General features: G+C 40.2%; 1 protein-coding gene across 1 annotated transcript in view; it reads left to right on the forward strand.

The window, feature by feature from the left end:
- The window catches only part of lamc3 (laminin, gamma 3), a 334,434-nt gene that overhangs the window by 219,875 nt on the left and 96,912 nt on the right, over positions 1-17,647 (forward strand). Inside the window, 1 exon segment of the mRNA XM_034192005.1 lies at positions 8,663-8,890. Coding sequence (XP_034047896.1) covers positions 8,663-8,890 — 228 coding nt within the window.

Genomic DNA, 17,647 nt, shown 5'->3' on the forward strand with positions numbered 1-17,647 from the left:
TGGCCACCGTCTCCAGCTGTCGGATCTGGTACTGCTGGCAGGAAACAAAACAGAAAAAGAGGTGAGTGGAGACACTCAGTAACTCCTCGGAATAGTCCAGTTCATGCAGGTGGGAAACAACACCTCCACCTCCGCAAATATGAACACAGTCTTTTACAGAACCTGAACAGTCACTTGTCTCACTGATCGTGAAGGGTGTGATCCGTCACCCTGCCGTCACCGACCAGCTCAGCCTCCAGCTGACGCAAGTAACCAGGTACTCCTGTAACAGACAGACAAACAGTTGGAGTGCGATACGGCACAGATATGGCTGAGGATTATTACCTCGATTTACAGGCGATATCTCGGCAGTGAGGTAGAGATGCTGCCCGGCTTTTGTGGTGATGGCTGATGAGTGACAGCTGGCAGGGGTGATGAGTGACAGCTGTCACTCCCGGTTGGATCTGCAATGCGGCAGCGCCCTCTCGTGCCTGAAGCCCGCACTTTGGACAGGGCGCCCTCTGGTGATGGTGGGCCAGCAGTACCTCCTTTTCAGCGGCCCACACAACACTTTGTATGTCATATGACATGGATTATTCATCCCATTTGTGTTGCATTGCATTTAGAGTGCGATTTGGTTCCATTTAGAGTGCAAATTTGGTTCATATGTTTGGTACCATTGCACTCTGCATGCGCGCACACACACACACACACACACACACACACACACACACACACACAAAACAAATCCACTGCACCCTAAGCTGTCTGGAGGCTGTTAGCAATAAGTTAGAATGAAAAGCTAGACGAATTTCTCAGGTTTTTTTTTTGTTTGTTTTGTTTTTTTGTTTTTTGCTGCACTGAAGAAATACACAGTCCTTTTTTGGTAGTACATGCATGCACAGGCTAATAGAGTTGTGCAATACAACTAAACAGATGGACAAAAAATGCACAGCAAATAGTACAAAAAATGCACAGTAGTACTGTTACTAATATAGTGGGACAAATAATCACAGTCATATGACATACAAACAACCAATCAAATAACAAGACTCCATTCAGGTGTTGCAAAAAATGTACAACAGCAACAGTTGGGCACACACTGAGGAAAATCAACTTTTTAAATTTGGAACTGATAGAAAAAAATGCCTACATTGTGATATTAATGAGGGCATCAGTGAATCATTCCATTACAAAATGCTGTTTATCTTTCACAAATGCCTGCCTTGTCATTATTAGTTTTTTTATCATTTCATATTTCACACTGCACTTTATTAATACTAGTGCAGTGCCAGTAGGACGTTTGTATTCCTATAGAAAATTGGGAGCTTAAGTATAGTATTTCATATTGCTTTAAAAAATCATTTTTATTATCAATTATATCAAAATAAAAGTATTCCTATTAAACAGGTTATTGGAAGAGAGTTACACAAAATTAAACAAAACATTTAGAATATTTGAAACAGCAAATCAGTATGTCACCTCCTGAACATCAAATCAAATCAAATGAATTTTATTTATATAGCGCCAAATCACAACAAACAGTTGCCCCAAGGCGCTTTATATTGTAAGGCAAAGCCATACAATAATTACGGAAAAACCCCAACGGTCAAAACGACCCCCTGTGAGCAAGCACTTGGCAACAGTGGGAAGCAAAAACTCCCTTTTAACAGGGAGAAACCTCCAGCAGAACCAGGCTCAGTGAGGGGCAGTCTTCTGCTGGGACTGGTTGGTTCAAGTTTAAATAAACTATGTTTATTTAAACTTGAACTCACAGCAAATATAAGATTTTATAAGATTTCTTTCAGCTTATTTATTTACTGAAACATTGTACAAATAGTGGGAAATTTCGTCTTCTCAGTGTTGTCAAGTTAAACTCACAAGTAGGGTTGGGTATCGAGAACTGGTTCTTTTCAAGAATCGTTAAGAAATTATTCGATCCACCGACATTGACAGCTTTTTTGCTTTTTTGGGTGTTTAAAGGAAAAACTATAATTTCTCTATGATGATTACAGACCCTGCAGCGGGTCTGTAATCAATCGCTTCTGCAGCAGCTGTGCTTGAAGCTTGAAGCAACAAAGCAGTGCTCCGACCCGCTGCTTTGTTGGTTCACTGCTTCGCTGCTTTTCAGAAGGAGCAAGTCTGCTTCTTAACCCCTCTCAAAGCCATTAAAAGATGTCAGTTGTGAGTCACTTTTGTGCTGATTAAAGTCACTAACTGGGACTCTTGTCTTGCTGCGGGCAAGAAACGAGAATCATCGTCCCTTCCATTTGTACCACTCTAAACGCTGCGCCGCTCTCTGCCGAGTCAAGTTAGAAAGATAGAGTCCAGTCAGAATGAATAACTTCAAAGCGAGTCAGCATTTTAAATCAAATGACACCCCTTTCCAAAACTGTAATATAGACAACAAATCAAAACATTTTTTTCTCCCAAAATGAGGCGTCGTCCGTGTTAAATCCTGACATGCAGCGCAACCAGGTGAGCTCAGCTCACAGGTATGGAATTACATTTATGCCATTAATATCTGAAAGTAAATGCTTTTGACAAAAACTACAGATTTTATTTATTTCTATTTATGTCCAGAGATCAAGGATCTGTCATGTACAGATTTTCTTTATGTCCAGAGATCAACAACCTAGTGCCCATGTACAGATTTAGTTTATTTCTATTTATGTCCAGAGATCAAGGATCCAGTGACCATTTATTTAGTTTAAGACTCAATAAAATGTTGTTGACATAGAAAACCTCTAAAGCCTACTTTTAGTACACAGAAAATTCACAGGAGGTATTGATAAGGGAATTTATAAGGAATCAGATCGACAAGTGCAATCGATCATGGCATCCACATCGATAAAATCTTATCAATACCATCCCTCATAGCAAGGAACTCTGATAGAATGCCTTTCACAGTACATGTATTTGCTGGGATGCTGGCATTAAATGTTTTATTGTGGAACAGTGCGAGCAACATCAACATGAACTAGCTGATGTTGTTTAACTTTGCTACCAGTAACATCAGCAAGCCACGCCATCTTGGAAGTATGAATGATAATGTTAATCAAAGTAAAGGTTTCAAATTAAAGGTTTTGAAAATTAATCCCAAAAGTTTTCATAATAAAGGATGCACATCATTGTGCCATGTGCAAACCATATCCGAAAGCTGAGGTCGATCTGACAAACAGTCACAGAGATACGCGAGACACATACCCACACACAGAAGTTTCTTGTTTTATAGATAGTGTGCATAATCCACAGCAATGCACAAAAAATAGTTCAAGTGTCATAGAAATGTTGCAAAAGTCTCACTTTTTTCATGAAAAATGCATATTCACCACACCTGCAGCTTCTCTCCCCCTGCCATCCCCTCATTACCCCATCCCCGTAGAGACGGTGCCTGCTCCCAGACTACCAATAACCAGCAAAAATCTATTTAAGCATAAAAATTCAAAAAGAAAAAATAATATAGCACCTTCAACTGCACCACAGACTAAAACAGTTAAATGTGGTCTATTAAACATTAGGTCTCTCTCTTCTAAGTCCCTGTTGGTAAATGATATAATAATTGATCAACATATTGATTTATTCTGCCTAACAGAAACCTGGTTACAGCAGGATGAATATGTTAGTTTAAATGAGTCAACACCCCCGAGTCACACTAACTGTCAGAATGCTCGTAGCACGGGCCGGGGTGGAGGATTAGCAGCAATCTTCCATTCCAGCTTATTAATTAATCCAAAACCCAGACAGAGCTTTAATTCATTTGAAAGCTTGTCTCTTAGTCTTGTCCATCCAAATTGGAAGTCCCAAAAACCAGTTTTATTTGTTATTATCTATCGTCCACCTGGTCGTTACTGTGAGTTTCTCTGTGAATTTTCAGACCTTTTGTCTGACTTAGTGCTTAGCTCAGATAAGATAATTATAGTGGGCGATTTTAACATCCACACAGATGCTGAGAATGACAGCCTCAACACTGCATTTAATCTATTATTAGACTCTATTGGCTTTGCTCAAAAAGTAAATGAGTCCACCCACCACTTTAATCATATCTTAGATCTTGTTCTGACTTATGGTATGGAAATTGAAGACTTAACAGTATTCCCTGAAAACTCCCTTCTGTCTGATCATTTTTTAATAACATTTACATTTACTCTGATGGACTACCCAGCAGTAGGGAATAAGTTTCATTACACTAGAAGTCTTTCAGAAAGCGCTGTAACTAGGTTTAAGGATATGATTCCTTCTTTATGTTCTCTAATGCCATATAACAACACAGTGCAGAGTAGCTACCTAAACTCTGTAAGGGAGATAGAGTATCTCGTCAGTAGTTTTACATCCTCATTGAAGACAACTTTGGATGCTGTAGCTCCTCTGAAAAAGAGAGCTTTAAATCAGAAGTGTCTGACTCCATGGTATAACTCTCAAACTCGTAGCTTAAAGCAGATAAACCGTAAGTTGGAGAGGAAATGGCGTCTCACTAATTTAGAAGATCTTCACTTAGCCTGGAAAAAGAGTCTGTTGCTCTATAAAAAAGCCCTCCGTAAAGCTAGGACATCTTTCTACTCATCACTAATTGAAGAAAATAAGAACAACCCCAGGTTTCTTTTCAGCACTGTAGCCAGGCTGACAAAGAGTCAGAGCTCTATTGAGCTGAGTATTCCATTATCTTTAACTAGTAATGAGTTCATGACTTTCTTTGCTAACAAAATTTTAACTATTAGAGAAAAAATTACTCATAACCATCCCAAAGACGTATCGTTATCTTTGGCTGCTTTCAGTGATGCCGGTATTTGGTTAGACTCTTTCTCTCCGATTGTTCTGTCTGAGTTATTTTCATTAGTTACTTCATCCAAACCATCAACATGTTTATTAGACCCCATTCCTACCAGGCTGCTCAAGGAAGCCCTACCATTATTTAATGCTTCGATCTTAAATATGATCAATCTATCTTTGTTAGTTGGCTATGTACCACAGGCTTTTAAGGTGGCAGTAATTAAACCATTACTTAAAAAGCCATCACTTGACCCAGCTATCTTAGCTAATTATAGGCCAATCTCCAACCTTCCTTTTCTCTCAAAAATTCTTGAAAGGGTAGTTGTAAAACAGCTAACTGATCATCTGCAGAGGAATGGTCTATTTGAAGAGTTTCAGTCAGGTTTTAGAATTCATCATAGTACAGAAACAGCATTAGTGAAGGTTACAAATGATCTTCTTATGGCCTCGGACAGTGGACTCATCTCTGTGCTTGTTCTGTTAGACCTCAGTGCTGCTTTTGATACTGTTGACCATAAAATTTTATTACAGAGATTAGAGCATGCCATAGGTATTAAAGGCACTGCGCTGCGGTGGTTTGAATCATATTTGTCTAATAGATTACAATTTGTTCATGTAAATGGGGAATCTTCTTCACAGACTAAAGTTAATTATGGAGTTCCACAAGGTTCTGTGCTAGGACCAATTTTATTCACTTTATATATGCTTCCCTTAGGCAGTATTATTAGACGGTATTGCTTAAATTTTCATTGTTACGCAGATGATACCCAGCTTTATCTATCCATGAAGCCAGAGGACACACACCAATTAGCTAAACTGCAGGATTGTCTTACAGACATAAAGACATGGATGACCTCTAATTTCCTGCTTTTAAACTCAGATAAAACTGAAGTTATTGTACTTGGCCCCACAAATCTTAGAAACATGGTGTCTAACCAGATCCTTACTCTGGATGGCATTACCCTGACCTCTAGTAATACTGTGAGAAATCTTGGAGTCATTTTTGATCAGGATATGTCATTCAAAGCGCATATTAAACAAATATGTAGGACTGCTTTTTTGCATTTACGCAATATCTCTAAAATCAGAAAGGTCTTGTCTCAGAGTGATGCTGAAAAACTAATTCATGCATTTATTTCCTCTAGGCTGGACTATTGTAATTCATTATTATCAGGTTGTCCTAAAAGTTCCCTAAAAAGCCTTCAGTTAATTCAAAATGCTGCAGCTAGAGTGCTGACGGGGACTAGAAGGAGAGAGCATATTCACCCATATTGGCCTCTCTTCATTGGCTTCCTGTTAATTCTAGAATAAAATTTAAAATTCTTCTTCTTACTTATAAGGTTTTGAATAATCAGGTCCCATCTTATCTTAGGGACCTCGTAGTACCATATCACCCCAATAGAGCGCTTCGCTCTCAGACTGCAGGCTTACTTGTAGTTCCTAGGGTTTGTAAGAGTAGAATGGGAGGCAGAGCCTTCAGCTTTCAGGCTCCTCTCCTGTGGAACCAGCTCCCAATTCAGATCAGGGAGACAGACACCCTCTCTACTTTTAAGATTAGGCTTAAAACTTTCCTTTTTGCTAAAGCTTATAGTTAGGGCTGGATCAGGTGACCCTGAACCATCCCTTAGTTATGCTGCTATAGACGTAGACTGCTGGGGGGTTCCCATGATGCACTGTTTCTTTCTCTTTTTGCTCTGTATGCACCACTCTGCATTTAATCATTAGTGATCGATCTCTGCTCCCCTCCACAGCATGTCTTTTTCCTGGTTCTCTCCCTCAGCCCCAACCAGTCCCAGCAGAAGACTGCCCCTCCCTGAGCCTGGTTCTGCTGGAGGTTTCTTCCTGTTAAAAGGGAGTTTTTCCTTCCCACTGTAGCCAAGTGCTTGCTCATAGGGGGTCGTTTTGACCGTTGGGGTTTTACATCATTATTGTATGGCCTTGCCTTACAATATAAAGCGCCTTGGGGCAACTGTTTGTTGTGATTTGGCGCTATATAAAAAAAAATTGATTGATTGATTGACATGAACATAAATTGTTGAAGTTGCACCAAAGATAGCTGCTTAAACCATGTCAGTGTTCAGGGAATAGTGCAACTGTTACAAATCTGGCATATAGTTAAAAAAAAAACGGGACATTAATTCCCAGATGTTCCTAATGAGTTCCAGAAATCCTCCTCTTATTTTTATCATGTACTTCCTGCCTTTCCATCTGATAGTCTGTATTGTAAAGTACAGGCAGTATCTGAGAGGCATTAAGGCACATTAGAGCACCAAACAGACAGAACAGCTGGCCAAAATCACCAGCTCGTTCATACTTCCTTACACCGCTTTAATTAGGATCTCACTGCAGACGCTGTGACACATTCTCTTGCCTGGTCTCGCGCTCACTTGTGCATGCACTGAGATGCACGCAGTGCTCATGCATATTCCATCAAACTGTTTCCCCCACTACAACCGCCCACTTGCATGCAAACAAAGTCAGGCGCAGAGTTTACACTGAAGCTAATGCACATCACAGGGGAGAGACTTAACAATTTGTGTTCAGTCTGAAACTCATTCTCAGTGTTAGAAGTGTCTTATCGCTTCAGGCTGCACGGCAAACCTCGGTATCAGAATCCCATAATGCTCTTCTCTCATCTTCCTCCTCTCTCACGCCCTCCTTTAGTCTTTAAATTTCTCTCTGTGCCACAGAGGCGCTTAAAACACAACCGCATTATTTTAATGACGCCATTGTCTTTGAAATGTAAAGGTGTTCTTTGACAGCAGTCACAATAAAGAGCTTTTATTTTCCCTAAAGCAAAAACTGAGTTTTCAATGGTGAACATTCTCATTGAGCGTTTATAGGAAATCAATGGCTTAATGACTTAATGTTGTATGCAGGTGCCTAAATTGTCAGTCGGCGGTTCTGCAGTAAAGACGTACAGGAAAATGAACACTTTGGCAAGTTTTCTTGAATTGAAAGCACATGTGATTGAAAATGAAATGTTTGCATGAGGTCATTGAGAGGGTAGAGATGAATCATACCTCCTGATTATCCCTCAGAGGTCCAAATGAACTTTGTTTCATCACAACTGAAGGAAAGACTGCATCACAACTTGTTAGCAGTCGAGGTCCAGCCTATGCTTGTGCTTTCGCTGCACTCGGATTTCTCATTGCGCTACCGCTCATCCACCCTTGGTTTATTCACGCCACCCACTGCATGTAAGCCTAATCTATCTTTCTCGCCATAGATCCATCTATCTGTCTCCCAGTACTTTGCTGGAACGATTGTCTGCAGTGAGAACAGACACAGTAATAGACCAGAAACAAAAGTACTTCTGCAATCTGAAGCCGTTTCCAGACTACGGGGTGAAAGGGATTTGGTTTGGGAAGACTTGCCCCCATCACTATTCATGAGGGGAGAGAGGGATCTCGAAATCCCCATTGGAACTGCACGTGTGGCATACCTCCTTGGAGTCGTCTGTCTCCTTTTCTTCATGTCTCTCTCTGCCGTGGTGATTTATTCATTTGCTATATCAAAGATTCCCAGGGTGATGTGTGGGCGTGTGGGTGTGTGTAGAGGGGTGTATAGATGTGCATGTGCAAGTGAGCATTAAGTGTGGCATTTACTGACATGTGGGCGGATGAATTGGATGTTTTGTGTGCATGAGACAGAGACATTGTAAACAGAGGCCAGAACCTGTAATGAGATGGGGAGGAAGGGACGGTGCTGCAACAAATACTAATAACCTGCTGCTTAACGAGATAGAGCCTCCCAACACACGCATATGTTCATTCCAGTGAGAAGCAGGTGGCCCAGAATGCACCGCCAGGCCTTGGAGGCAACAATTATCAGTTTACTACTGACCTTTGTATAAGCAGCAGTTTTATGATAGCCTGTGCATCTCTCATATTTTTTGTCCGTTCCTCTGCAGACACATCGCAACTGGCAGGAGTGACCTTGGCCTCAGCTTTCATTGCCACTGGTGCAGTAAGCTCTCCTGCCCCTTGGGTAGAATCTTGTTCCTGCCCCGTGGGTTTCGTAGGCCAATTCTGTGAGTGCTGTGCCCCGGGTTTCACCAGGGACATACCTGGCGGTGGGCCTTTCTCCACTTGTGTGCCTTGTAACTGCCACCATCATGGAAGCTGCCATGCAGTAACAGGTTTGCATCAAGCGTAAGATATACTGACAGCAAGATTAAGTAAGTGAATGCATGCAATGTTGTGATTAATCTAGGCCTTAGCTAGACTTATTTTCATTATCAATGCATCCATTATATTCAGAGTATTTTCATTACTTCCTATTAAAGTTAGCATAGCAATCATGCTAGCAGCTAACTGTCACGACTACTGTTCACAAAGTACCCAGTGATGCATATATGCATAGTATTTCAATTTTTTTCAATTTCAATTTATTTTCATTTATATAGCACCAAATCACAACAGAGTTGCCTCAACATGCTTCACACAAGTAAGGTCTAACCTTACTAACTCACAGAGCAGCAGTGGTAAGGAAAAACTCCCTCTGAGGAAGAAACCTCAAGCAGACCAGACTCAAAGGGGTGACCCTCTGCTTGGGCCATGCAACAGACACAAATTACAAAACAATTCACAAAAGGAATATACAGAAAATGCTGTTGGTGCACAGGTCAGGAGTGTCTCCAGCACAAATACCACACCCATCTCTGGATGGACCTGCACTTTAAACATAGAGGGAAAAACAGAGTCAGGCATCAGAAAGACAAGAAATGCAGTATAATCTGTATGCATGAAAAACAGGAAATACTAAGGTACCAGTCACTAGACCTAAGCTTCACTAAAAGACCCAGAATTTAGGTAAAGTTGAGGCTGCGGCACGCTCTGTTTCTTAATAAAATGAATTAAGAGTAAAAAGTGTAGAACTATACTAGGCCAGTATGCTAACTATACAAAAGGGAAAATAAGTGCATCTTAAGTCTGGACTTGAAAGTCTCCACAGAATCTGACTGTTTTATTGACGCAGGGAGATCATTCCACAGAACAGGGGCATGATAAGAGAAAGCTCTATGACACACAGACTTTTTATTCACCCTAGGGACACAAAGTAGTCCTGCACCCTGAGAACGCAAAGCAAGGGTCGGTACGTAAGGTTTAATATGGTCAGCTAGGTAGGGAGGTGTCAGTCCGTAAACAATTTTATAGACTAGTAGCAAAACCTTAAAATCTGATCTCACTGGGACAGGAAGCCAGTGAAGAGATGCCAAAATGGGTGTAATGTGGTCAAACTTTCTGCTTCATGTCAAAAGTCTGGCTGCAGCATTTTGAACCAATTGGAGACCCCTAATGTTGTCCAATCTAGAAGAGATAAACGCATGTATCATGGTCTCAGCATCAGCCATAGACAGGATGGGACGAATCTTCACAAAATAGCCCTGTTGCACCTGTCAAAAAAGGCCTCTTGAAGAGGAAAATATCATATAAGTCATGCTGGAGTATAAATATAGTATATAGTATAGTTTTTGTGTTATGAGCTCTTTAATTTGGGATTTGTATGCATTTTTGTAGTGTATTTTTTATTACTGGCATTTATTCTTTTATTATTGGTGTTTATTTTGTTTAGTGGTTTGATTCTTAGGAAAGGTCTATATGAGTAGTCATTACAATTACTATTATTAATAACAAATTTCGGTAAAAAAGTCGCACCGGAGTATAAGTTACAGGGCCTCTCAAACTCGTAAAAAAACCACAACTTTTACTCTGGAAAATTTGGTAAATCTATCACTAGTATGATGAGGAATTGCAACAAAAGCAGAACCTGCCAAAATCAACCTGGTCCCATGGCAAGTCGTGATTCAGCAGCACGAAATATACATTAATGTATTGGTTCGTGATATTGTGACATTCACCACAGCAGCACGAATTCATTCTAATTCATTCCGTGATGGCTGCATGAAATAAAAAATTAAGCAGGGGGGTCGGGGTGGTAATGGTTAGGGTTGGGGGAAGGAGTAGGATTAGGTTATGGTTAAGGTTAGGGTTGGGGGTTGGCATAGGATTAGTAATAGTGAGTAAAAAAAACCCTGTCACGAAAATTTGACTAATTTCATGATGGGCGCATGAAAAAAAAAGCATGAGACTGGGCTGGCCAAAATGCCATTTAGATCTACAAAAATAGACTAAGTGCTATACACGGAGTAAACAAATATAGCTCAAAATGCAGCTAACCTATGAGTAGATTAGGTCAGGTCCCTTTGTAGCATTTATTTTTTATTATTATTATTGTTAACAAAACAGAGCAGATCCTCTCAGTCAGGTGTGTTCCACTAGTTAGTCAGCTGTTGATTAGTTGAACACACCACATTTGCTCAGATTAGTTGAAGGACATATAAAAAATATACAATACTTTGGGTCCCAAGGACCAGGACTGGGGAAACACTACTGTACACAGAGTTACGGCAGGCTTTCACCCAGTTGTTTCCAGCTGAATTTTGCCTGCTTCAGCAGAATCAACACGGAATGTGAGGGTTGTGTAGAGTTGTATTGTGCTGCGTATCTATTATGCAAGAATGACTGCGTATGTTGCGCGCAGGGGGAAGCTTTGGCCCATCTCTTCTTCTGTGGTTTTGACGCTTCACTGCCAGAAAAATTCAGCAGAATCCAGCAGGGTGAATAAAATCTAGCAATGCAGGTATGTACTGATTAAAAAAACCAAAAAGGATTACCGGACTGGCATAGGTTAGCGAACAATTGCGGAGGGATGGTGTACAGTAGCGCAGTGTTGCATAGACTTGCATAGAGGACTGCGCCCAGTGCTCTACGCCGAATGTCCGCGAAAAAAAATTAAACATGTTAAAATTTTTGCGTCTATTTTGTGAATCCCTTTGCTTCCATTTCGCTGACCTCTTTGCGTCTCTCAGCGTATTACCATGTAGGGCTGCATAAGCTAGGCGTAGTCGGTACGTCGCATTACGTTACATTACGTTAGTTACATTTATTCCATTAATATCTGAAATTAAATGCTTTTGACAAAAACTACAGATTTTATTTATTTCTATTCATGTCCAGAGATCAAGGATCTGTCATGTACAGATTTTCTTTGTGTCCAAAGATCAATGACCCAGTGCCCATGTACAGATTTAGTTTATTTCTATTTATGTCCAGAGATCAAGGATCCAGTGACCGTTTATTTAGTTTAAGACTCAATAAAATGTTGTTGACATAGAAATCCTGTAAAGCCTACTTTTAGTACACAGAAAATTCACAGGAGGTATTGATAAGGGATTCGATAAGGAATCGGATTGACAAGCGGAATCAATTATGGCATTGCTATCAATAAAATCTTATCAATACCCATTCCTCGTCGTAAGGAACACTGACAGCATGTCTTTCACAGTAAAAGTATTTGTTGTGATGCCGGCATTAAATGTTTTATTGTGAAACAAGCAACATGAACTAGCTGATGTTGTTTAACTTTGCCACCAGTAACATCAGCGAGTCATGCCATCTTGGATGGTGTACAGTAGTGCAGTGTTACATAGACTTGCAAAGAGGACTGCACCCAGTGCTCGATGCCAAAGTCCGCGAAAAAAATTAAACGTTAAAATTTTTGTGTCTATTTTGTGAATCCCTTTGCATCCATTTCGCTGACCCCTTTGCGTCTCTCAGTGTATTGCCATGTAGGGCTGCATAAGCTAGGTGTAGTCAGTATGTCGCATTACGCAACTTTACACTGGCCTGGTGTGAAAAGGGCTTAAGCAAGAGCTGCTTGGGGAACTCAGCCAAGGTGCACAGGGTTGTAGCTTATTGTCATTCTTTCTGTGCAATACAGGTCTTTCTGGTTCTCTGGAAAACTTGGCATAAAACTTAACCAGGTGTAAAATGCTTTAAGACAGATTAGGATTTTCTTTCTGAATTTCCAGATTTCTACAGTTCTGGCATCGTGATGGGATTCAAAGGGCATAAAACTGATGTAAAAATCCAGCATGGCAACAACATTTCATTGAAAATTTGGACGGTTGGTTCCAAAACCTGTCTCATTTGGTCAATACTAAAAGGGATCAAAGTTGACAGTTCGCCATTCTTCTAAAGCTTTCAGAAAATGTCATGACACAATGAATCATCAGAGTTTGGAACATTTTCTGTGTCAGAGTGACCATGAGAAAGCAAAGGGAACTAACAGAAAGCATCAGGCTGAGACTTTTTCCTGCTGACATTCAGTCATCAACACTTCAAGGGAATCTAACTCGATCCCTCTGGAGTGTCGGCAAAGCATCAGTCAAGAATAGAATAGCATGCGGGATGTCCAATTAAGCATTATCTCTAACAAATCATATGTTTACTTCACTAATCCTTATTATGACAACGACACCACGAGCGCATATTCTTTTTATCTTACATTTTTATGTGAGATAACAATGGCGGCTGCAGTGTTCTTTGAGAATCTGATCCCAAACGTGGCACGCAGTAAATGACAGAAGTTTAACAGCAGAGCTGTTGGCTCTGTCGACAAGTCGGGCTGTGTACGGAGCAACCCAGTCTCACGGATTGTCATGATTCAGCAGCACGAAATATACATTAATCTATTGGTTTGTCATATTGTCACGAAAAGCGCAAAATTTTTGTTATGGCGGCACAAATTCATTGTAATTCATTCCGTGATAGCTGCACGTAATTAAAAGTGCAGCGGGGTGGGGTGGGGGGGGTTATGGTTAAGGTTAGGGTTGGGGGTAGGATTAGGGTTAGTACTAATGAGTTTAAAAAAAAGTCACAAAAATGTTAATTATTTCGTGACGGGAAGACAAAAAAACGTGAGACTGGGCTGGTACGGAGATATAAATGTGTGTGACTCCTCCGCGTGTTCACTCCTTCTCTTTTTTTACTGCTATAATGGTCGCCAAGATTTAAACGATTCTCTCACCTTCATCAAAAGCACACAACTATCCCATCCTTGGACCCCACCCACCCTCTTTTATCTTTCCTCAATCTCACTCTTCCTCTGTATCTCCCTTTTACTCCTGCCCACAGACTTTAAAGTCTCGGAGATCTGACCTAGTTAGGAGATGCCTGAAGCTTTGAGTGCGTGTGTGTGCTTGTGTGTGTGTGTGCACGCATGCATCTGAGGTCTGGAAGCCAGTCTGGTATCACTGCCTGCCTGCTTCTCCCCTAATTAGACTTGTTAACCGCCTCCTGGCTAATGATGTCTAATTTGCTTGCAGATTTTCCTGTGTCTCTTAAATCTCATCTCAGTTTGGATGTCTGTCTCTGTCTCTATCTCTTTCTCTTTCTCTCTCTCACCTCAGACTCACCAGTCTTGCAGTCTTTTGCCCCCCCCCCGATTGCATCTGGGGTCTTTATTCAGCCTAACTTGATTTTTAAAGTCTTTCACTCCTGTGTGCACATCTATCACGTTCTCAGAGCCTTCTGTTTTCTATATTTCTTCCTCTCTTCAAAGATAATCTATTTTTCCAACATTCTATCTCTTCACAACATACTGGTAGGGAGGGGTGTTATTTCAAAAAAATGTGGAAATCTATAAATGTTTGCATGGAATATGGAAATATACACGGAATAAACCATAGCAGGATAAATTTTGGGTCATTTGGTTCCAAAAACCCATATGGATGGAACGTTTGAAAATTTCAAGTAACGCGTGTGTCGTATATGTGCTGTTGACGTAGAAAACCACTCTGTTGTTTATAATTAGTTCATTGTGGCCATGTCATTCTTTACATGTGATGATTATACTCAGCTGATGTTCCTGAAATAAAAACTACATAGATTTTGTTTGTTACAATTGATCATAACATATATAATGAAATTAGTTTTTTTGTCAATTACTCTTAAAAAAAAAAATACCAGATAGGCTTATTGTTACTATAGACGTTGACTATAAACTTGGGGTCAAGCAACATTTAGAGCCAAATTTCAATTCTCTAGGTGCAGCGGTTCTCAAGATATGATATCTTGACTTCCCCCAAACCCCCAATAACCAGTAAAAATCTATTTAGGCATAAAAATTCAAAAAGAAAAAATAATATAGCACCTTCAACTGCACCACAGACTAAAACAGTTAAATGTGGTTTATTAAATATTAGGTCTCTCTCTTCTAAGTCCCTGTTAGTAAATGATATAATAATTGATCAACATATTGATTTATTCTGCCTTACAGAATCCTGGTTACAGCAGGATGAATATGTTAGTTTAAATGAGTCAACACCCCCGAGTCACACTAACTGTCAGAATGCTCGAAGCACGGGTCAAGGAGGAGGATTAGCAGCAATCTTCCACTACAGCTTATAAATTAATCAAAAACCCAGACAGAGCTTTAATTAATTTGAAAGCTTGACTCTTAGTCTTGTCCATCCAAATTGGAAGTCCCCAAAACCAGTTTTATTTTTTATTATCTATCGTCCACCTGGTCGTTAATGTGAGTTTCTTTGTGATTTTTCAGACCTTTTGTCTGACTTAGTGCTTAGCTCAGATAAGATAATTATAGTGGGTGATTTTAACATCCACACAGATGCTGAGAATGACAGCCTCAACACTGCATTTTAATCTATTATTAGACTCAGTTGGCTTCGCTCAAAATGTAAATGAGCCCACCCACCACTTTAACCACACTTTAGATCTTGTTCTGACATATGGCATAGAAATTGAAGACTTAACATATTCCCTGAAAACCCCTTTTTGTCTGATCATTTCTTAATAACATTTACATTTACTTTAATGGACTACCCAGCAGTGGGGAATAAGTTTCATTACAGTAGACATGTTTCTGAAAGCGCTGTAACTAGGTTTAAGGATATGATTCCTTCTTTGTTATGTTCTTCAATGCCATATACCAACACAGTGCAGAGTAGCTACCTAAACTCTGTGAGTGAGATAGATTATCTCGTCAATAGCTTTACATCCTCATTGAGCACAACTTTGGATGCTGTAGCTCCTCTGAAAAAGAGAGCCTTAAATCAGAAGTGCCTGACTCCGTGGTATAACCCACAAACTCGCAGCTTAAAGCAGATAACCCGTAAGCTAGAGAGGAAATGGCGTCTCACTAATATAGAAGGTCTTCATTTAGCCTGGAAAAACAGTCTGTTGCTCTATAAAAAAAGCCCTCTGTAAAGCTAGGACATCTTACTATTCATCACTAATTGAAGAAAATAAGAACAACCACAGGTTTCTTTTCAGCACTGTAGCCAGGCTGACAAAGAGTCAGAACACTATTGAGCCGAGTATTCCTTTAACTTTAACTAGTAATGGCTTCATGACTTTCTTTGCAAATAAAATTTTAACTATTAGAGAAAAAATTATTCAGAACCATCCCAAATACATATCTTTATGTTCGTCTGCTTTCAGTAATGCTGGTATTTGGTAGACTCTTTCTGGTGGACTCATCTCTGTGCTCGTCCTGTTAGACCTCAGTGCAGCTTTGGATACTGCTGACCATAAAATTTTATTACAGAGATTAGAGCATGCCATAGGTATTAAAGGCACTGCGCTGCAGTGGTTTGAATCATATTTATCTAATAGATTACAATTTGTTCATGTAAATGGGGAGTCTTCTTCACGGACTAAGGTTAATTATGGAGTTCCACAAGGTTCTGTGGTAGGACCGATTTTATTCACTTTATACATGCTTCCCTTAGGCAGTATTATTAGAAAGCATTGCTTAAATTTTCATTGTTACGCAGATGATACCCAGCTTTATCTATCCATGAAGCCAGAGGGGACACACCAATTAGTTAAACTGCAGGAATGTCTTTCAGACATAAAGACATGGATGACCTCTAATTTCCTGCTTTTAAATTCAGATAAAACTGAAGTTATTGTACTTGGCCCCACAAATCTTAGAAACATAATGTCTAACCAGATCCTTACTCTGGATGGCATTACCCTGACCTCCAGTAATACTGTGAGAAATCTTGGAGTCATTTTTGATCAGGATATGTCCTTCAATGCGCATATTAAGCAAATATGTAGGACTGCTTTTTTGCATTTGCGCAATATCTCTAAAATTAGAAAGGTCTTGTCTCAGAGTGATGCTGAAAAGCTAATTCATGCATTTATTTCTTCTAGGCTGGACTATTGTAATTCATTATTATCAGGTTGTCCTAAAAGTTCCCTGAAAAGCCTTCAGTTAATTCAAAATGCTGCAGCTAGAGTACTGACGGGGACTAGAAGGAGAGAGCATATTTCACCCATATTGGCTTCTCTTCTTTGGCTCCCTGTTAATTCCAGAATAGAATTTAAAATTCTTCTTCTTACTTATAAGGTTTTGAATAATCAGGTCCCATCTTATCTTAGGGACCTTATAGTACCATATCACCCCAATAGAGCGCTTCGCTCTCAGACTGCAGGCTTACTTGTAGTTCCTAGGGTTTTTAAGAGTAGAATGGGAGGCAGAGCCTTCAGCTTTCAGGCTTCTCTCCTGTGGAACCAGCTCCTAATTCGGATTAGGGAGACAGACACCCTCTCTACTTTTAAGATTAAGCTTAAAACTTTCCTTTTTGCTAAAGCTTATAGTTAGGGCTGGATCAGGTGACCCTGAACCATCCCTTAGTTATGCTGCTATAGACTTAGACTGCTGGGGAGTTCCCATGACGCACTGAGTGTTTCTTTTTATTCACCTCTTTTTGCTCTGTATGCACCACTCTGCATTTAATCATTAGTGATTGATCTCTGCTCTCTTCTACAGCATGTCTTTTTCCTGATTCTCTCCCCTCAGCCCCAACCAGTCCCAGCAGAAGACTGCCCCTCCCTGAGCCTGGTTCTGCTAGAGGTTTCTTCCTGTTAAAAGGGAGTTTTTCCTTCCAACTGTCGCCAAGTGCTTGCTCACAGGGGGTCGTTTTGACTGTTGGGGTTTTTCTGTAATTATTGTATGGCTTTTGCCTTACAATATAAAGCACCTTGGGGCAACTGTTTGTTGTGATTTGGGGCTATATAAA

This window comes from Thalassophryne amazonica, chromosome 17 (genome assembly GCF_902500255.1).
Source record: "Thalassophryne amazonica chromosome 17, fThaAma1.1, whole genome shotgun sequence".
Taxonomy (NCBI): Eukaryota; Metazoa; Chordata; class Actinopteri; order Batrachoidiformes; family Batrachoididae; genus Thalassophryne; species Thalassophryne amazonica.